We start from the raw sequence: 23274 nt of genomic DNA, 5'->3' as shown, positions 1-23274 counted from the left end.
CAGCTACCCTTTCCCTCTGCTAGCCCCTTCCCGGTGCTCCTCTGGTTACCCCTCAGCTCCTCCAGTTGCCCCTCAGCTACCATGGTTACCCCTCAGCTACCCTAGTTACCCCTTGGCTACCCTGTTCTTTTGCTAGCCCCACTTTTGTTGTGGCTTCCCCTGCCACTCTGTCTTTATTTTTGGGTCGCCGGGTGGCTCCCGTGGAGGGGGGGGGTACTGTGAGGTTTTGTCCGCTGCTCACCTACTCGCTCTGTTCCTTTAAGCCTACTCGCTCTGTTCCTTTAAGCCTACTCGCTCGGTTCCTTTAGTTTCTGTTTATCAATTGCATTCTCCTCACCTCACTAGCCCCCACCCTCGCGTTCGTTACTCTCGTTTTCTCTTCAGCAGCCACACCCTTGGACTACCTGTCATTATGTGTTTGATTGGTCTGGTGCCGAACACACACTTTTAGTTTCAAGTATCAATTACCTTCACGCACCTGAGGTGCATTCTAATTAGTTCCCCGGTGGGCTTTAAGTACCTGGCTCTTCCCCTCTGTCCCTTGTCGGGTCGTGCCGTATCATTCCGTATCATATTCTCTATCACCAAGACTCCTTCGGGAGGTCCTCTGTCTGTTTATGCTGTTTTCATCTCCGGCGTGAGATGCGCTCCAGCCTTCGCCTCCTGTCGCCGTTGCCTGAGGGAGACACTGGACTGCGCTCTCTAAACTTCCACGGGAGGTATCCCAGTGATCCACTTCAGACCTCCGCGCAGCAGACGTCCTGACGCGCATCCAGACCTCCGCGCAGCAGACGCCCAGACGCGCATCCAGACCTCCGCGCAGCAGACGCGCTCTTCACTCCAGACGCGCATCGCTTCCTAATACTCTACGGGAGGATGCGTCTCTCCGAGCCGGCGCGCTCTTCCACGCAGACGCGCTCTTCACTCCTGACGCGCATTCAGACGCACTCCAGATGCGTCCTCCGTACCGGCGCGTACTCCAAGCAGACGCGCACCCCTCAGACCTCCGCGCCAGATGCGTCCTCCGTACCGGCGCGTACTCCAAGCAGACGCGCACCCCTCAGACCTCCGCGCCAGATGCGCCCTCCGTACCGGCGCGTACTCCGAGCAGTCGCGCACCACTCAGACCTCCGCGCCAGATGCGCCCTCCGTACCGGCGCGTACTCCAAGCAGTCGCGCACCACTCTGACCTCCGCTTGGACAACCGGTTCCCCGTGGCGACGCGCTCGCCCCGTTTTGATCCAACTCTCTTTACGCACAGCGCCTGGGTGAGTTTTTATGACTGTCTTTGATCCTATTCGTTTTTCGTGTGTTTAATGACACTGAAGATATCCAGCTTTTTGTCAGACTGTCACTCACCCAGCGTCAGCTTTTTGGATAGTTCATTGGGATAATCTTTGGCCTTAACATCGCTCACTGTGTGTATACTCACCGAAGATATTATTCACTTGGATTTGTATTTTGGGACTTCACTCACAGTGTGTATATACACCGAAGATTCTGTCACTTGGATTACTCTGTTTTTGGGACAAGTCACCTCTCCTGTCACCTGCTCTGTTCCCAACTGAACCCTGAGCTAACCCGCTCCCTCTCTCCCTCTCGGTCCCGTTTACCACCCTCGGAGATCTGCCGAGAGAGATCTGCAGAGCGGTTCTGACGTCCACCGTCTGCTTCCTCAGACGAACCATCCCGGGAGAAGCTGCAGAGCAGCAACATTCATTAATGCTTGTTGTTCCAAGGCCTTACCCTGTTTTCTCTGTCCCAGTATGCAGCTCCAGCCCTCGCCCTGTTCCAAGGCCTTTCCCTGTTTTTCTCTAGTCCTCCTAGTCCTCCCTGTCTAGTCCTTCCAGTCCTCCCTCTCCCCAGCCCGCCTCCGCGGGCCTCTGTCCCTGTTTTCCCCACTCTAGTCCTCCCTGTCCCCAGCCCGCCTCCGCGGGCCTTGGTCCCTGTTTCCCCTCTCTAGTCCTCCTAGTCCTCCCTGTCCTGCCCTCCTTAGTCCTCACTGTTTTCCTGCCTTGTCCCTTGCCCCGGCCCTGTTCCGTTAGCCTTCCCTTAGCCTTCCCCTTAGCCAGCTCGCCTCTTAAAGGCACTGTACCTTTCCCATTCTTGTTATCCCGTAATTGTGTTCTCCCTTAAAGGGACAGTGCCGTTTTTCTTTGTGTTTCAATAAATGCCCAGTTCTTGGCTTACTCTCATACCTGTCTTGTGTTGTGCGATTGGGGTCGGTTACAAACCATAACAAGAACAGCGGTTCCCAAACTTTTTTGGCCATGCACCCCCTGTCACCTCCCGACCTAGCTGACGCACCCCCCAATGGGTTTCTGTTAGAAAAAATTGTTGCTGGTCTCCATGCACAGATTTTATTTTTTATTTTATCTCTTCCCACGGCGACTATGGATAGGGTATTTCTTTATTTAATTAAAATGTTCACGACAACATGGATGCATGTACTCTGCCAGTATGATTAATATCCATAATACTAAATGTTTGACTAAAATTTGTATGAAATTTTATTGTAATTTTATTTTTTTAATTGACCACCATTCGCCTTTTCATGTCACGCACCACCTAGAGGGCGCTCGCGCACCACAAGGGGTGTGCGCACCACAGTTTGGGAACCACTGATCTAGAAGATCCTTAGAGGTTAGGAAGTTGTTGGTAAACATTTTTTATGGAGTATTTTGCTTATAAAGGGAAGATTTGATATTAGTCTGTAGTTGCTAATTACAGAGGAGTCAAGGCTAAACATTTTTAGTAGGGACTTAATAACTGCAGTTTTCAGAGATTTTGGAAAGATGCCTATTAGTAGGGATGTATTAACTATCTGCAGTAAGTCAGTCAGTTAGTAGGGATGTATTAACTATCTGCAGTAAGTCAGTCAGTTAGTAGGGATGTATTAACTATCTGCAGTAAGTCAGTCAGTTAGTAGGGATGTATTAACTATCTGCAGTAAGTCAGTCAGTTAGTAGGGATGTATTAACTATCAAGGTCAAGGTCAAGTTTATTGGCATGTCCCAAACTGGGCAATTCATGTTACAGCAGATAAATAGGAGCTGCAAAAAAACACAGCAAACATACATAACAAGAAGAACACAGACAGACATGTACAGTACATGGTCGCAGGATCAGATCATAACAGTCAAACAAGCAACCACAACCATCCCCCCACCCACCCACCTCAAAGTCGCCCTCTCCTGTCTCCTCCATTGATGGCACGAATGGAGGGAGGTATAAATGTGAATTTGTATCTATTGTTTTTAAGCTGCAGGGGTCTCCAAACGTTGGCCGGAAGGCAATAATTGATACTCCGGACATAGGGGGGGGTGAGAGCTGTCCGCTCTAATCGATGACGCCTTCCTGAGCACCTGCTCGTCATATATATATGACCCAGACAGCTGAATTGTACCCCTACAATCTTGCTAGCCCCCCTCACAATCCCGTTAAGGGCATTATTCTGTTTAATGCCAAGGTTTCCATACCAACAAATGGCAACAAAGGAAACAACAGACTCTATGAAGGCCCTATAGAACAAGATCATCAAGGACTTATCCACCTGACATGTGTCTACTGTAGCTTCCTTAGACAGAAGAGGCGCTGCTGACCTTTCTTGCAGACCATTTCAGTGTTCAAATCAAATCTCAGACCATTGTCAATAATGGAACCGAGATATTTATAAGTGGTCACCAAATCCACTGTCTGGCCATTAAGGACACTACTCTGAGGAGCTAGTGAAGATCGTCTAAAATCAATGCACATATCTTTAGTCTTTGTGACATTTAGTTGTAGAAATGCCTCTTCGCACCGGGAAACAAAGTCATCTACAACTGGGCCATGGCTGGCCTCATTGTCACTCAGGAGACTAACAATTACAGAATCATCTGTAAGTTTAAGGTGACCCGGATGCCTTGGGTGGAGTGGAGTGAGTTTAAGGAGGGTGAGTGTAACGGATGGTACCGCGAAGCGCAGTCACGATGGACTCCCAATGTTGTGTGAAGTGACTGGGGTGAGTAGCGGTGCTACGGGTTAAACTTACTCTCATCCTCAAAAGACACATAGGCACGTTGCAAAGTAGTGAATTCACCTCTTGGTATAGCGGTCTGTGCTGTCGCCCGCGGCGTGGGAGACCCGGGTTCGAAACTCCCTCGGGGTATCAAAGTTTGAGGTGACGATGTCACAACCATTACATATACGTATATTTTTTTTTTTTACCTTCTAAGGCATTTCTCAAGATAGCGGGTTTATATGATTATACTTATTCAATTGGTCTGACATTTGACAGGAGCAGAGTGGAGCATAATTTAATGAGATCTGCGTTTTTACATTTGGGAAAAACAAGAAAAAAGGGGTCATGGGTAATCATGAGGATGATAACCAATGAGAATGTCAAGGGATGCCATCATGCCATGTCTAGGCTGGTAAAGCTATGCCTCCTAAAATGTGAATCGGAAATACAGAAATACCGGCTACAGGCTTTCCGGTTTCCGGGCACCCCCTGATCTGTTTATAGTCCCCAGCAAAACAAACAACAAGCAGGTCTGTCAGCCTGTCGAGGGAGGCGATAACGAGGTTGTTTCTGGGGGGAATACATTTTCATGAGCACTGTGTCGTGATTTCAGGGGCGGGACTTCCTAACTGATTCCCACTTTCGGCCGTAGTGCTTTACCAGGCTTTATCTCTCGAGATAAATCTGGGAACGAGGTTATGCCATGTCAGAGTAGTTGTGCTCTTGTGATTGGTTGAAGAGATTGGCAAGGCTTATCTTTGCTTTTGACACTGGCACTTCCCTTGTCTAAAGGTTGTTTCAAAGGAAGATGGCTGGATGTCATTTTGTAATTGCCACACGCAGTTAAAGTGACGCTATTTACATCTTCAGATAATTGGTGGTAACTAAGCGCATTAGTGGCCAGCGTCTCCAGTGATCCGTTGGGGTAGGTTAATAATCACAATAAAGAGAATAGAACCAATAAAGAGAATAGAACTCGTATGCACCAGAATAAACTTTTAATGTATAACGTTTCGTCAGGTCCATGAGGAGTAGATGCTGGAAACACGGTCAATGAAAAGTTTATTCTGGAGTATAATGAGAATGCGGGTTCTATTCTCTTAACTAAACATTAAATACAACTTAATTTCTCACTCTAAAAATATTCCAAAATCTGAAATTATTTTCACTGGCACACAGTGCCTAACTTCGGCCTAAAGATTCAGCACCATGGACAGGCCTGCTCAAACACATTTATTTTGGGATGACATGACAAACGATTTGGTACCATCTGGGTGGGCTACTTGGGATACTTATTTTGAGAAAACTCTGTTTTCGTTAACCACTAATAAGCTACAAAACCAAACTGTCTATCATATCAAAAACACAATATAGGGATGTATAGGCATAAAAAGAAAAATCACATCTAGAATTTGCCCACCCAATTGGTACCAAAAAAGTGTTTGGCCCAAAGGACTAGAAGAGCTGCAGTAATGATTTGTCAGGACTTCCAATTCGCGATCAGAGAATTGAAGCTTCTATTTTCTGTCTGCCATTGTCTAAGACTTAGAATATGCATACTGTTGCATGGACAGTATTTATACTATTGGACCATATCAGGGGCAAATTGCACTCAGCTGCTCCGTGAGCCAACAGCGCTGCCAGATATCAGGTGCAAATTGCACTCCGCAAGCCAACTGCGCTGACAGATATCAGGAGCAGACGGTCATATTGACGGCACTAGCAGTTGGTGCATAAAAAACTAGTAAAACTATACAAATCTACCAAATCAAGCACAATCTCGACAGAGCCCACAGAGAGGCGGCCGAGCAGCGCGGCGCCATCTTGTTTTCCTTTTGCTCTTATGTCATGCTCAGGTTGGGTCGATCGTGACAGGGTGGAAAGAAACCCGACCTGAGCATGACATAAGAGCAAAATGGCCACCGTGTGAATAAGATATTCCTATAATTGATCTCCTTGGGGAAATTCAGGCTTCATAGCAGCATGGGAGAGGGGGGTACAGGTATGGGCAGGGTAATAATAGAAGACATAAATATAGGCAATAAAATGTAATCTGATTATAAAAATACGAGACAAATAATTTATTTTTTATATAAAAATGTGAGAATAATAAACAGTGTAAACAAATGTGCAGATGAGGGTCAGATAGTAAATTATATTGACCATATTGATCAAATTGTTTACACTGCCTGTGTTGTCTTTTACTACCTGTATACTGTGTTGTTTTACTACCTGTACCCCTCCCCCCCTCCCCCCCATGCTGCTATGATGCCTGAATTTCCCCAAGGGGATCAATAAAGGAATATCTTATCTTATCTTATCTTATATGCTGGTTATAATATATGTTACAATAAATATAGGCAATCAAATATTTAAATAAATTATCTGAATATATATATATATATATTAGAGGTGGGCATAGATTAATTTTAATCTAGATTAATCTATCTGCAATCCTGGATTTAATCTAGATTAATCTAGATTAAAATGGCTAAAAAAAAAAAAAAAAAAAAACTGCCAAAGGCATTCAAAATATGTGTGTTCTACCCAAATAATGACCAGAAGTAAGTCCTTACTTTTTCTTTCCTCCTTACGTTTCTCAGGCCAGGTGGCCCATTACACCATGAGCCCATCTCCCGTTTCCAAAATGCATTACAGACTGTTTGAAAAAGCTGTTTTGCTATGATAATTGGTAATGAAATATCAAAATAATGTTCAATAAGATGTACTTGTGTTTAATAAGTTGTTTTATTCAGAAGTTAACACAAATAAATAATATTACCAGTACAGTACAGTATCTAGCACTCTCAGGAGCAAAACAGAAAGAATCATTTCAAACTTGAACTATGTGACATGGCTTGAATCAACTGCTCCAGTGGAGTTGCTCAGTGGCCAATGGTGTCAACTGTGGTTGTACTGGGCAGCTCCCAGGTGTGAATGGAACTGTGTGAATGTGAAGCAGGGCGTTCCTGAAAAAGAGCATCTGTGCTCAGCGAACCTACCCTGGGTAAATAAAGGTAAAAAAAATATACATAAAAAAAAAAAAAAAAAAAAAAAAACATTTTTATTTTTTTAGATTAATGCGTTAATTATATTATCGCGCAATACTAGTATAGCGTTAACGCAGCACGTTAACGCCGTTAACGGCCCAGCTCTAATATATATATATATATATGAGTAAAAGTAAATAGTATACATAAGGTGCAGGCGAGAGTCTGTATCCTAACTGGCATAATGTACGTTATAGTCTGTGCAGGTTCTGGTGGTCAAGAGTCCAACACAGAGGTCAGGGGTCATTCCTAACAGTTCTCAAGTTCTGCAGCCGTTAGCCGTTCACACCGGTGTAAAAAGACTTTACCTCCACAGTTTCTCCATTGACCTTAGCGATGTACCGACCCATGAAACTGAAGGCCACCTTCATATACTTGTCTTTGTCACATTCTGGCCACATGTGGATTTTCACTGTGAAAGAGAAAGAGAGGGGAGGGGGGGGGGGCAGTTTATATCTGAAAGGCTGGATTTGGCTCCCCACTGAACTGCAGGGTGCGTTACACAGTGCTTCATTACATGTCATTTATATATACATTCATTCCAATTATTCGCCTGTTCTATTCTCCATCCATTGCAGCACTATATTATCACCGACATCCTGTTGGGGGATCCCCGTTGAACAGCCCATCTGAGGTTTCTCGCCTCCACGCCGCCTGTGGTGCTTTTATTTTCTTCCTATTGCTGGGTTTCTAATGCGTCGTTCCTTATCTTCATTAGGGAAAGTCTGGGAGTGTCGCTTATTTGGATTTTATGTTTTTTTTTTTTTTTTATCTATTGTGATGTTTCTTCTTGACTTGTACGAGAAGACTTGTACAGCCCATGAGGGCTATTCCATGTGATCTCGGGCTATACAAATACATTTGATTTGATTTGATTCATATTCTTTGTATGAGCTACTAACAGGGTTCCCACAGACATTGCTAAATGAAATTCAAGGACTTTTAAGTACTTTTCCAAGCACTATTTTTTCATTTTCAAGGATGTCACTCGAAGTATACGATTCACTTTTAAATGCCGTTTTTTTTAAGCATCTTCTTGGCCTGCTTGCCAGCTAGAGCATCACACATGAAGAAGAAATGAGGAAAAGCAGTTGGAGCGCGCGAGACAGCGACTCGTCAGATTATATTAAAACAGAACAAAAAAGATTACATTTCTTGATTCAGAACAATTTGATCATGGATGAGCAAAACATTCAATGTGAATGGTTGATTTGAATTTCAATTACTTTTTATGCACCTTGTTAAAAAAATTGCTGTTTTCAAGGAATTCCAGACCTTGACTTTTTTTTGGTAAAAAATCAAGCACTTTAACCCTTTCACTGCCACACTACCAAAACGGTTAACCCTTTCACTGCGACAATTCACAGAAGGTTAACCCTTTCACTGCCACACAACAGCCGGTTATGTGATAGTAAAGGGTTAACCTTCTGTCGTGCGGCAGTGAAATGGTTAAGCACTTCAAGGACCTTGTGCGAACCCTGCTGGTACTGGATATGATGCTGCTCGGAGTTCAGCCAAAATCACATGTTTGATTTGTGTATACTACATAAATGGAGTGCATATATATAGCACCTTTATCCAAAGCACTTTACAACTCACATTCACTCACGCATTCACATCCCGATGGCGGAGGCGACCATGCCAGGGTGCCAGTTGACCTGCTCATCACAAGCAGTTTGGGGGTCAAGTGTCTTTGCTCAAGGACACTTCAACACGCTGCTGGGAGGAGCCGGAATGTCGCCCACATACTGCATCATCAGGAACCAAGTCTCTGGGGCGGCTGATTGGCGCAGTGGGCAAGGCGCTCGCCACTAACGCAGGAGACGCTGGGTTCGAGCGTTGCTACCGGCTGGCCGGTCGTTCATACTAACACAATTGGCAAGTGTTAGAGGGTGGGGGAGCCGGTGGGTGGGGATTGGACGTTGTGGACAGCGACTCCTACAGGTCGGTTTGGTGACGCCGGTGCGGCGGAAGCAGGAAGTAGCGGGGGCAGCGTGAGCCTCCCACGCGTTACTCCTCGCCACTGAGAGTTCGAGCTGCTGCGGTGAAAAGATGAAACAGGCTGCCTCCTCGTGTACCGGAGGGGACACGTGATGCAAGGCTTCTGTCCTCACTACAACCGACCAGTGGGAGGCATAGTCTAGCAACGTTCAAGACAGGGGAGGGAAGAATTGGATAAGACGAAATTGGGATGGGAGAAAAATAGAAAAAATGGGGAGAAAAAGCAAAAAAAATTATAAAAAGGAACCAAGTCTCAATGTAGCAGAGTAACGGCAAAATCTGAATATTTTGTCAACAAAATAGAGGAAAGTAAAAAACAATACAAAGAGGCTGTGTCAACATCTAAATAGATGTATTTATATTTGATCAATTTATCGATAAGTAGTAACACTAGGCCTGCCGCGATAAGCAATAAATCGATTAATTGCCGCGATAATTAAAAGTAATGCAATGATTTTGACGGGCGCGATTAATTGCTATTTGCGCCTTGTCAGTCACTGTCCGTGTGGGGGGCCGCTGGCCTTACTACAGAGCACAGCATGAATGAATGAAAACTTTATTTAACAGATTGCAGAATGGGTACAATACAGTACGGCTCAATACATACAATTGTTAAGGGGATACAGACCTGAGAAAGACGTTTGTCTTGTTTCCATCAGGGTCCCCCATTTTCAATTCATATAGATGACGCTCCGTGGGGCAGTAGCAACGCCACATATAGCTTAACTACATTTCTCAATGGTGTTGCTCCTTTTAACCAAGTAGCGTTATTTATAGTGTAACGTTAGCTATTTTTAGACCCAAGTAGTTACTCGCTACTGCCCGGAGAAACTGGACTGCTAAATAAAGATGAAAGATCGAGTGTTGATTCTCATTCAAAGCTAACAACATTAGCTAACAAACGAAATACAACGTATAGCATAGCTACAACACAGAATAACGTTAATACAATTACATGCATCATTGTTTACAATGAACGGGTGGGGCTAGTCAAAGGACTGGACACGGGGACAAGTTAAACATGAATTCATTTATTATAACGTAGTAGGTAGTTTCGAGTCGTGCTGCAGTGCCTACGCGCCACAGCTATTCTATTATATACTGCTTTGACGCTTCCTCCTCATCGTTGATTGCCTGTAGTAGCTGCATCTAACGTTAGTAGCTAACGTTAAAACTAACCTAAAGTTAGTTGTTCACCAACAATCTCAATATTTGTTTTATCATTAGCTCAAAAACACAACCGGACGAGACAAGTTGGCCGCTCATAGGTGGCGGTGCCGCTAGGATAATAACAACAGTACTTCCGGTCCGGTCGGTGGGCTTCAAAATAAAAGTCTAAACACCGGAAAAGACGGAGCGGTGGGCTTCAAAATAAAAGTTTTGGGAAATAAATTTCTCAAAAAAAAATTCTCTAACCGGTCGCAATAATATCGCTTATCGCGATATTTTCGGGGGCAATTAATCGCCCAGCAAAATGTGTTATCGTGGCAGGCCTAAGTAACACTGTACCAGATGAATTTAAAATAGCAAAAGTAAAAGCAAAGAAGAAGAGTAGGGTAAATGTTGAAAATGATACATATATATATACATACACACAGAAAACACAAGTTCCATTTGAATGCAACACTTAACCGGAAATGTTTTTGTTTTCACAAGATCTTTGCAAAAATGTATGTGTTTGTGAAGTATTGAGCATGCCACTGGATAAATGAGACTTGGATTATGCTGCACACGTTGTGGGAGAGTTTGTAAACGGATGTTTTGATAGTTTTGCTGTTGTCAAACCAAATCTCCATTAACTTCAATTCATCAAGTATTTGTACTGTTTTTTGGATTCTACATTCACCGTGGAGACATGCGAGAAGAAGAGAACATCTTCATGAATCCAAAGCATCACTGGGTGAGTAATTGATATACAAATTATATTATTATTATTTTAACAATTAAAACAGTTGTAATCACTCACCCACATTATACAAAGATCCAATAAATCGAATCAAATGAAAAATAAAATACTGCTCAACGGCTGAAAAAGAATAGCGTTGCCTATTTGTGATGTGCAATTAATGTGCAATGATATGACATTAAGGTGCGACGCTAAGTGAGATGCGCCCAATACGCTCCAAAAGGGACAGTGTGGAGGCGGCCCTTTGGGGACTGTGATGCACGCCAACATGGTTGGACGAGTGAAGACACCGTCCCTTATATACGACCATTGGAAAATCTTACAATTAAGTCCGTCTCGCTTTTCTCGATCAAAACGCTTGTCGTACAGGTGTCGCAAAGAAATTTCAAAGGTACTCACAGTTGCACGAGAGTTTCGGACAGATAAACGCTAGGGTTTGAAAGCTCGGCGTTGCTAATAAACATTTTAAATAATTTTAAACTGGTCAACACGGCTCAAAGCGCCTTTATTTCCGGCTTTGGGTGTGTGATGCGCCTGCGCTGTGATCACAGCTGATCACAGCCGGAAATAAAACTGTGTTGACCACCTAGGCACCACCCCTCACCTAGGCACCACCCCTCACCTATAGGCTCCACCCCTCACCCAGGCTCCACCCTTCACATATAGGCTCCACCCCTCACCTAGGCACCACCCCTCACCTATAGGCTCCACCCCTCACCCAGGCTCCACCCCTCACCTAGGCACCACCCCTCACCTAGGCACCACCCCTCACCCAGGCTCCACCCTTCACATATAGGCTCCACCCCTCACCTAGGCACCACCCCTCACCCAGGCTCCACCGCTCACCTATAGGCTCCACCCCTCACCTATAGGCTCCACACCTCACCTATAGGCTCCACCCCTCACCTAGGCACCACCCCTCACCCAGGTTCCACACCTCACCCAGGCTCCACCCCTCACCCAGGCTCCACCCCTCACCTATAGGCTCCTCACCTATATGCTCCACCCCTCACCTATAGGCACCACCCCTCACCTATAGGCTCCACCCCTCACCTAGGCACCACCCCTCACCCAGGCTCCACCCCTCACCTATAGGCTCCACGCCTCACCTATAGGCTCCACCCCTCACCCAGGCTCCACCCCTCACCTATAGGTTCCACTCCTCACCTATAGGCTCCACCCCTCACCCAGGCTCCACCCCTCACATATAGGCTCCACCCACCTATAGGTTCCACCCCTCACCCAGGCTCCACCCCTCACCTATAGGCTCCTCACCTATAGGCTCCACCCCTCACATATAGGCACCACCCCTCACCCAGGCTCCACCCCTCACCTATAGGCCCCACCTCTCACATATAGGCTCCACCCCTCCCCTATAGGCACCACCCCTCACCTATAGGCTCCACCCCTCACCCAGGCTCCACCCCTCATCTAGGCTCCACCCCTCACCTATAGGCTCCACCCCTCACCTATAGGCACCACCCCTCATCTAGGCTCCACCCCTCACCTATAGGCTCCACCCCTCACCTATAAGCCAAGCGCAGTATTTCCATAATTATGGGGCGACAGTGGGGGAGGTAGAGCTAGAGCTGCCGCGGTATTGATGTTTTCCTTACCGCACACATTTGCAAAATATTTCCTACCGCCGCGGTAATAACCGCACACACACACACAAAAAAAAAAAAGTTTGAATGCATTTTTTTTGTAGTCTACTCTTTATAGCATATAGCCTGCCTCTAGTCTAAATGTCTATCTTTAGAGGATGACTTTGCAGCATGGATATTGTTTGGGATTCGGCATGCACGCATTCGTTATTAAAAGTGAAACACGGATTCGAAGTCTCCCCTACGGTGTCGCGAGCAGGGGTGGTTGCGGCGCGCCCGCCGGTTACCCCCCCGACCCTTTCTTCTTATTATTATTATAACGTTACTACTTATGATTACAAAGGCATTCGATTTGTGGCATTAACGTTAGTATAGTTACACGTTCGTATTTACCAGACCATAGCAAGGCAAGCGTTACTCAATTAATATCTAAGTTCCTTTCTTTGCTCAGAGCGTGCCGAGTTGTACCCATTCTGCGGTCTGTTAATAAAGTTTTCAATCAGACAAGTGTATAGAACGAAGGGCTTTTATTATAACATTTTGTTGCAGTAAAATCATTATGCCTCGTTCCCTGAGGAGCGACGGCGTCGGTAATCCACTCCGGTCTCCGGTGGGAGCTAACGTACTATTAGCCGTGTTGTGATGGCTGAGATTCAGGAAGTAAAAGCGCTGCAAGATGCTCCAAGCATGTGACGCGTATCTCTTCTGACCAATCAGTGGTCTGCAGTGTTTCATGTGACTTTTCTGGTACCCAATAGGGTCGCTTGGAATCTCGACAGAGAAGTAGGGTATATCTGCAGAGCCGCAAGCCCAACGAGAGCGTAATAATAATAATAATATATTAAAAAACAGCGGTGATGCCGGTATTCAGCCCAACGCTGCGGTGGGCATGATGTAACAGCGATACCGCGGTAATACCGATACCGCGGCAGCTCTAGGTAGAGCAGTCGTCTGGTAATCCGGAGGTTCCCGGTTCGATTTCCACTCCTCTCTGGGCAGCGTGTCGAAGTGTCCTTGAGCAAGACACTTAACCCCTAATTGCTCCCGATGAGCAGGTTGGCACCTCGCATGGTTGCCTCCGCCGTCGGTGTGTGAATGGGTCAAATGTGAGGAACAAATTGTAAACGCGCGTTGGATAACGTGTAACGACCACTTCCGCCCTGGAGAACCGCATGCTGTGTGCTATGGCAACTCTGGGCAATGCCTGCACCCGATTCTCCATGCATTGTCCCGAGTACAGGGGTAAAGGGGTCATAGGTTTTGTTGTTGTTATTGTTGTGGTTGTTGCCCCCCACCCACCCACATACACACAAACACTGACTATACTAGAAGGAATAATGTCATACCTTGACAATTAGGGTGGCGTTGCTCTGTGAGTCCCAGCTTAGCGACCGTGTCGTGCATGTTGACTTTTGCCAGTTGCCGCGTGTCTTTAGCCTCCAGAACCTTGTTGTCCTCAACTGTGTAAGACTGAAAATAAATCCACACATTATAATGCTTCATAAAGCTTTCAAGACTTATTAACATATAATAAAATAAATTGTATAAAACACACACATTCTGCTGTGGCTGTCGCATAACGCTTTCAATACTTACAACATATAATAAGATAAATTGTATAAAACACACGTTCTGCTGTGGCTGTCGCATAACGCTTTCAATACTTACAACATATTTAAGCATTACATCACGCGCAGGAGTGGTTTGTGAAAAATAAACCATTCCTAGGGGTGGTCGTTAGACTGCAAGTGGTGTAATGCTTTTATACAACTGCCACATTCATCCAACCTTATTGCTATACAATAAACACACATTAATTGAAGATTTATTGAAAAAACCATTCGCCAGAAAAAGTAGTTCCCAAAAAAGAAAAAGAGAGAAGTTGCCTCCATGTGGAAGCAGCTCGGAAGTGCATCTAACTGTTCTCAGTAGGACATCCAACTGTCTTTCAACTAAGACATCCAACCAACTAACACATCCAACTGACTTTCAACTAAGACATCCAACCAACTAACACATCCAACTGTCTTTCAACTAAGACATCCAACCAACTAACACATCCAACTGCCTTTCAACTAAGACATCCAACCAACTAACACATCAACTAAGACATCCAACAAACTAACAGATCCAACTGCCTTTCAACTAAGACATCCAACCAACTAACAGATCCAACTGCCTTTCAACTAAGACATCCAACCAACTAGGGGTGGACGGTATAAACGGTATACGGTATAAACGGTATGAATTTGCTCTACGGTATGGATTTTGACTATACCGTGTAACCGGTAGTGCAGCTCTAAAATAGCAATGACGTCATGTAACCACAGCGCGACTATTTCACTCGCATTTGCCCCTAAAAATAGATAGAATTAGTCATAGATAATAGATATGTGCGAACTGGAAAAAGTTATTTAGGAGGCTTCGCGCAGTGGGCGTGCCAGCCCCTCCCGCACGCATGTAAACACGGGTCTAGTAGTCTAGTGGGACGGGACACGGCACACGGGAGGACCGCGGCGTCTCCCTGAGCTAACGTTAGCTTAGCTACCGTTACAAAATGACCCAGTCAACTATTCACTTTTAGTTTAATACATGATGAGGCATTGTCTAACCGAACGGTATCTAGTCGGCCAGCTACCGATAGCTCCTGACATCAACAAACGCTCCATCAAGTCTAGTAGAGACGTGTATGATAGCTCCGTTAGCTGTTAGCTCACGTTAACGCAAGTTAATTCACCGTTCAAAACTAAATGTCCCATTGAACTAAATAATTCACTGAGGCGTTGTATTAACGTTATATATCCGGCTAGCAGTAGCTACAGATAGCTCCTGATATCAATGTCTTATAAGTTATAACACTGATTCGATGCGTATTCGAGCTGAGGGCTTGCTAACGTTATACCAATACAATAGGGTCCAGGTGCAGCGCCGGAGAATCCTGGCCGTAGCTCTGCTCGAGGCTACTCGAGTATAGGTCCAGGTGCAGCTCCGGAGAATCCTGGCCGTAGCTGGAGGCTACTAGAGTACACACAGACAGTGGAGCTTGTTGCGTGGTGGCGATGTCTCGCAGATAATACAAGTACAAGTCTAATTATATAATATATATATTTTATAAAAAAAAAAAAAATATATATAAAATAAAAAAAATAAAAATTATCAAAAACGATGATACCGTGATATATACCGTTACCGTCTATGCTTCAAATTATACCGTGATATAAATTTTAGACCATACCGTCCACCCCTACAACCAACTAACACATCCAACTTTTCTTTAGTTTTTAATTATGAAGTTAGTGGTTGTTATTGGAATGATTGATTGAAAAAATGTATTACCAGATGCAGAATGGGTACAATACAGTACGGCTCAATACACACAATTGTTAAGGGGATGCAGACCTACTTTCTATAGAACTTCATTCTTAGATGCTTCTATTGAAAGTAGGTAAAAAATAAAAAATAAAAATATTGCAATTAATCAATCAATCAATTCGCGCAATTTTCATTTTGTTCTACAATGACTCATGACCCATCAATTACATCATCCAACATTGTTTAAGCAACTAAGACATGTGTGTGTGTGTGTGTGTCAGGGTTTCCGTTAGAAAAAATTGTTGCCGGCCTCAGTGTCCGGTAGATTTCAATCTACCGGTCAAATGAGAGAAATTCCGGTCAGAGTTTATTGAGCTTAAAAACAATTGATAGGCAAAAGAATGACAACAAAACAAAAGAATGACATCATCAAGGCATGTAGATTTATAATATTTTTACTTAAAACTAGGCTACTTTTGCGTATAAAGTCATTATATTCCAAATAAAATAAGTCCCGAGATTCCGTGCTGCTGCCGACTTTAAATCAAATAGGTGTCTGTGGGCAGTCGCCTCGCCCGACATTAATAAACGGCAGTCTGTTATAATCACATTTTTATGAGCTAACGAATTCCGTTATATTGGACATTTGTATTAATTATATCAAGCGAAGAACTGAGAAATTTGGCAGAGAGAGACGGCAACATTATCGTGGGTTTGCGTGACGACTCTCTCTCTCTCCACCTCCCAATGACTTATTTGCGAGAGTATGTCGATGCAGAGCAGCAGATTCAGCTGTTATTGGCTCTTTTCTGGGGACCGCACAGTAGCGCCCCCCACCCAACATTGAATTGAAAATGGCTGAATTGGAGTACTGCTGGAGTACTGCACTGTGCTGCTGCTGCTCCGGCTCTGCAGCTTCACATGCATTCGCACACGCAGCACTAAGCTCTCGCTGACAGCGTTGTTGTCATTATTAGAAGCAACGATGAAACAAATGTAATGATTGTTTCGTTCATCGCATAGGCTATTTAATTTTAGCCTATTTTAATACAATTCAAATAATCAAATTGTGCTTAGACTCAGGGAATTATTTTCACCGGACATTAAGACCGGAGAGATTAAATATGTCGGACTTCAACAGATTTTGCCGGTCAAATACCGGTAATTACCGGCTAACGGAAACGCTGGTGTGTGTGTGTGTGTGTGTGTGTGTGTGTGTGTGTGTGTGTGTGTGTGTGTGTGTGTGTGTGTGTGTGTGTGTGTGTGTGTGTGTGTGTGTGTATGTATGTGTGTGGGTGGGTGTGTATGCGACCGAGTGAGTGTGTCTGGAAGCCAGACAGTGTGAGAGAGTGAGCTCTGGCAAGGAAGGGGAAGAAAGAAAATAAAAAAATGCGACCGAGTGAGTGTGTCTGTGTGTGGGCGGGTCCTGGGACCAGGAGCGTGGAATTGTGAAGAATACATACGTGTAAAATGACTGTTTCAGCCAATCAGAATCGAGAAATTTGCATGCCGTTGTATAAAATAAGATAAATTGTATAAAACACACGTTCTGCTGTGGCTGTCACATAACGCTTTCAATACTTACAACATATAATAAGATAAATTGTATAAAACACACATTCTGCTGTGGCTGTCACATAACGCTTTCAATACTTACAACATATAATAAGATAAATTGTATAAAACACACATTCTGCTGTGGCTGTCACATAACGCTTTCAATACTTACAACATATAATAAGATAAATTGTTTAAAACACACATTATGCTGTGGCTGTCACATAACGCTTTCAATACTTACAACATATAATAAGATAAATTGTATAAAACACACGTTCTGCTGTGGCTGTCACATAACACTTTCAAACCTTTTTGTTTTTCATTGCTTTTCAAAATAGACACAACACAGACAAAAATAAATAGTATAAAACAACTGTACTAAGTAGAATGTTGAACAGATTTATTTAGTGATGGTATACTATATAAGAAAATATGTATATGGCATATACAGACGGTCAGAGCATATTAGGGCTGCAAACTAGCGATTATTTTGTTATCGATTAGCCGATCAATCTAAACGATACATTTACCAGAAAAACAATTAATTCAATTTGCAATTGAACATTTAAAAATTGTGGCCCTACTACTATCCTTAGGTCACATGGGTAGTTGCCTCTCTGACACCACCTACTGAATACCCAGAGTAGGAGATGAGCCATGACGTTTATTTATGTCTGTAAATGGCATGCTGTGTAATGTGGATGCCTACTGTACATGAGTAGGGTGAGTAACTGTAAAGTGTCACAGCCAACTAGTGACACTGGTTATTATGACATCCTGCTCTTATATATGATTATGGGGAATGTCTGTAGATTCTTCCTGGACAATGGAATCAATGGAATCAATACAATAGGTTTATTGTATATATTTGTTTTAGATCTAGGCATATGTTACTATAGGTGTCTAGATGTGATATGCATTCTGGCTGGTAAACGCCCAGTCAGAAAGGAATTGAGAAGAAACACGTTATGTGTAAACACATGTGTAAACACATGTTAAGTGCCACAAGTGACACAACACTTTGTATAGTGTTCTTGTGTTTGTTGTGTATGATTGGAGCAGTCGGAATGGAGGCAGAAGTGCAGTCTCTGTTAGAGGGGGGGGGGGGGGAATGTGCTTCTCTCTATCTGTGGCCTTGAGCTAAGAGCAGGCCCGAGCTGAGAGCAAGTCGGCACATGTTAACCCTGTCCTGCCTGCATAGAGTAAAACCAATGATAGGTACAAGTATGTGCATATATATGTGTACACTGTATACTATATATATATGTACTGTATTATACATGTATGTGTACCTGTATATATCTGTATATGTATGTGTTAGGCTAATCATGCTAAAAAGGACCATGTACTATATAGCACACGCAGTCTCCCTCGTCTGCATCCCCTTGAGTTGGGGTGAGTGAGAACGAAGGGGGCCCCTTCGTAATGCCGGGAGGTGATGGCCTTGGAGACATCTCCGAGCAGGGTGCTTTCCACAGCAGAGACAAAGGGAGGTTGCACCATATCGTACTCTGTTCCAGCAAAAACGTTACAATTACTTTTCAAGTTACGGCCCAGTGGAGTAGGAGGGGAGGAGAGCTAGTCCCTACGTATTGTGCGTTGATTGGAGGGTGGAAAATTGCATCACTGTATTTGAACCAATGGCGAAGAGATCTTGAGAGCCTTTATAAGGGCTAACTCACTGGATCTCGGCAGAATTCCTTCAGATTTTCAGATGATCAGTTTTTACAGAAGGTGGACATGCAGGAGTTTGCGTGGAGACACAAGCCGTGTTAGGCCTTTGCGATCTTAAGAGATGTGATGTTTTGTTTTATATAATCTTTTAACTAATGGACATTTTTATACAGTGTAATTTTGTATTTTTAAAGAAATAAAACCTTTTTTGAACCCACTTCGTATACATTCTTCTGACCATTCGGGTAAGCATTGAAATGTTTTGCATTGTAACTTTACCCATTTTTTAAGCATGATGAAGCACTGCCTCGTGATGTTTAGGATTTATGATGTAAGACTCTAGTAGAATGATCACATTATGTCTGTATCCACACAGACCCGGTATTGAAAGAAAAATTATATCATATGTAGGCCATGCGTGTAGGTAAGCATATATATATTCTATATATATATATAATGTAGATTCTATATAATGGGCTTATTAAGTAAGGTTACAGTGGTAATACTTATTAAAAAAAAGTAGTAATACAACCGAGCTCTCAATTGAGCAGTATTACAAGTCATTTTGTAAAATGAATCCTTCCCGGTGCAAATAAAATAATAGACTCCGCAACTCCAATCACTTGACCTAAGGTCGATGACTGGGGGGGACGGAGCGGTGCGTGTGTCATGTCTGTCGGTCGGGTTTAACCCCAGCAGTTTGTGGACGCATTGAGTTCTGGATATCACAGACATCGCAGGACGCTGCTTGATGTTGAGATGAGCGGACCAATGAGTTATTGGGTTATCAATCTGACCGAAGGCTGACATGAGCATTTAACAGTAACCTACATGCCATTACTGCTTTTTATCTACTGACTCATTATAGCTACTTTATTATCTTGAAATAATATAACACCCACCAGTTACTATGATATTGTTTATCATTACATACAATGTATCTATGCCTGTAGCTAAATGCTGAAAAGCAGGGAACAAAATTTACTTTTTGGCTTTAGATTAAAAAAAACGACCGCAGCCAGAGATTTTCTACCAAATGATAAAATACTTTTTTTAATATATCTCCATATGTTATTAATTATGTGTTATCTCTCCACTCCAACGCTATATGTTAATGCTTGTGCCAGTACAGGACATAAGATTATATATTTTTTTTAAAGATGATATATAAATGTCTCCTTCCGCAAATCATGACCTTTTTACTCAAGATAATCCACAGACCTTTCAGAGCAGTTTCATGTAGGAACTATAACTATAATACCATAATAATGAATGAGCTGCCCCTTTAATGCCTCCCTACATAGTCATGTTGAATCTCGCTTTACTTTGTTCATGCACTTTATTTGGTAAAGGTGTATTTAATTAGAGGTAACCAAATTTTAACTTTATAATAGGGATGGGCGATAGTAATCGATTACTCAAGTACTCTCCGTTTCAACTGAACTTGAGTGGTTTTTGGTTACCACCAAATACGTCCACTAAAAGTGATCGTTTGTGCCAACGAAATGTTACCACAAAACGTTTCTTAGCTGGGCGGCTACGTGGTGCAGTGGGCAATGCGCTCACCATGAATACTGGAGACTGGGCTCGAACAGGTACGCCTCCCTGTTCGAGCCCAGCGCTCCACATTGCTTTCAGTTTAGCTGGTCGTCCGCACTAATACACATTGGCACTGCAGTATTAGGGCGAGGGAAACTGATGGGTGGGGATCGGGCTTTGTGAACAGTGACTCCTACAGGTCGGTTGGTGCGCCTGCGCAGTAGAATCAGGAAGCGACGGGGGCGGGGCCCCTCCAAAGCCCAGACCCCTGACGCTGAAAGATTGAGCCGCGCAGGTGGAAAGATGCGACTGCTGTTACCTCGAGTATCGGAGGGGACTCGTGCTATGTGTATGACTTAGTCCACATTGCAGCCGGCTTGTGGGAGGCAAGAAACAGCGTTCAAAGACAGGGGAGGGTTGAATTGGATGATACGAAAATTGGGATGGGAGAAAAATAGAAAAATGGGAGAAAAAGTGGATAAAAAAAAAAAAGTTTCTTAGCTTAGCGCTATCTAAAATATAATAACAGCGGTTCGTGTTTGCGCATTTCCAAATTGTGCCAACAACATGTCGCCCACTTTGCGTAGCGTTCATATACTATTTGATACGGACATGCCATTCCATGAGCATAGAGACCTGCAGACAGAGTGGAGGTAATGTAATTATTACAAATGGTAACCGACTGTTTTGATTAACGATACGCATTAAGCATTGGGTATATTGCTATGTCCACGGAAGGAGAAAAAATAAAAACCAGTAGTTGTTTTTTTGTTACTGGCATGCACTTTAACCCTTTCACTGCCACACTACCAAAGGGTTAACCCTTTCACTGCGGCAATACAGAAGGTTAACCCTTTCACTACCACACGACAGATGGTTAACTGTATGTAGTGTGGTAGTGAAAGGGTTAACCTTCTGTAGTGTGGTAGTGAAGCATTCGAAAAATATATTTCCTAAACAATTACTCGAGCACTACTTAAGTAATTCATGCGAGTACTCGCTCTTGGAAAACATTACTTGTGCTCATCCATACTTTATATTCGTACTTGGATGTCTGTGTTATTGATATACATTTACATTTACATTTAGTCATTTAGCTGACGCTTTTATCCAAAGCGACTTACAAGTTCTGTACGACAAGCCATCAGGAAGGGCACAACTCTATCAGCTGAGTAACAATGTTCATCAAAGTGTTGAGTGCTACAGTGTAGGTTAGTTTATTAGGACAAGTGCATGACAGTATGGTTAGTTAGGGTTAGATAATTTTTCTTTTTTTTCTTTTCTTTTTTAATTCAGATAATGGTTGAAGAAGTGCGTCTTTAGTCGACGGCGAAAGATTGGACGTGTTTCGGCTGTCCTAACTGGGGTGGGTAGTTCATTCCACCATTGTGGGGCAAGGATTGAGAATAGGCGACTTCTCTTTGATGACCCTCCCGGAGCTTGGATAGGAGTAGGTCTGAGGCGGCCAGAAGATGCAGAGCGTAGGGGTCTTGAGGGTGTGTAGTTAGAGACCATTGACCGGAGGTAGGCGGGAGCAGTTCCCTTTGCCGCACGGTATGCTAGGTCGAGGGCCTTGAAGCAGATTCGTGCAGCAATGGGGAGCCAGTGCAGGTCCCTAAGAAGTGGGGTGACATGGGCCGACTTCGGTAGGTTTGAGATCAGGCGGGCCGCTGCGTTCTGAATGAGTTGAAGAGGCTTAGTGGCAGTGGCCGGGAGGCCAGCGAGCAGTGCGTTGCAGTAGTCGAGGCGGGAGATGACTGTTGATTGGACGAGTTGGGTGGCTTCTTTTGTCAGGAAGGGGCGGATCCTTCTGACGTTGCTCAGGAGGAATCGGCAGGTTCTGGTTGTCGCTGCGATGTGAGCAGAGAAGTTCAACTGGTCGTCGAGGACAACACCAAGGTTCTTGGCGGTCGGGGACGCGGTCACAGCTGCATTCTCGACTGTGAGAATGGTCAGGGGGGAGGATTTGGCCGGCAGGTGGAGCAATTCTGTTTTGCTTAGGTTCAGTTTGAGGTGGTTGGTCGTGATCCAGGCGGAGATGTCGGACAGACAGGCCGAGATCCGCTCAGAGACGTGGATATCTGAGGGAGGGAAGGAGAGGAAGAGTTGAGTATCGTCGGCATAACAGTGGTAGGAGAAGCCATGAGACGTGATAATGTTACCCAGTGATTTAGTGTAGAGGGAGAAGAGAAGGGGTCCTAAAACCGAGCCCTGGGGGACACCCGTCCGCAGGGGGGCGGGTGGCCGACAGGGTCCCTCTCCATGACACTTGGTAGGAGCGGTCATTGAGGTATGATGACAACCATGTCAGCGCAGAGCCAGCCACTCCCATTCCTGCGAGGGCCGCGAGGAGGATCTGGTGGTTGACTGTGTCGAAGGCTGCAGATAGATCTAGGAGAATCAGGACAGAGGAGAGGCCTTTCGCTTTTGCTAAGTGAAGTGCCTCTGTGACCGCAATGAGGGCTGTCTCTGTGGAGTGACCAGTTCTGAAGCCTGACTGATTAGGGTCTAGGAGGTCATTCTGTAAGAGATAAGCAGTAAGTTGGTTGGATACAGCACGTTCAAGTGTTTTAGAAAGGAAGGAGAGAAGAGAGACAGGACGGTAGTTGCCTATGACGGTAGGGT

At 44.2% G+C, this 23274-nt stretch overlaps 1 protein-coding gene across 2 annotated transcripts in view; it reads right to left on the bottom strand.

Annotated features, from left to right (window-relative positions):
- The window catches only part of LOC311223189 (uncharacterized protein), a 43888-nt gene that overhangs the window by 6542 nt on the left and 14072 nt on the right, over positions 1 to 23274 (bottom strand). Inside the window, exons 2-3 of one of the 2 annotated variants that reach the window (XM_084307950.1) lie at positions 13911 to 14034; positions 7362 to 7465 (exon numbers count right to left, since the gene is read on the bottom strand). In XM_084307950.1, coding sequence (XP_084164076.1) covers positions 7362 to 7465; positions 13911 to 14034 — 228 coding nt within the window. Of the gene's footprint in view, positions 1 to 7361; positions 7466 to 8652; positions 8793 to 13910; positions 14035 to 23274 lie in introns of those variants that run through there. The other variant, XM_084307951.1, reaches the window with a different exon arrangement.

The sequence above is a fragment of the Notolepis coatsorum genome (assembly GCF_963971535.1).
Source record: "Notolepis coatsorum genome assembly, chromosome: 2".
Classification (NCBI taxonomy): Eukaryota; Metazoa; Chordata; class Actinopteri; order Aulopiformes; family Paralepididae; genus Notolepis; species Notolepis coatsorum.
Note: the sequence above shows the minus strand (reverse complement) of the source record. Positions and strands in the feature narration are given on the sequence as shown.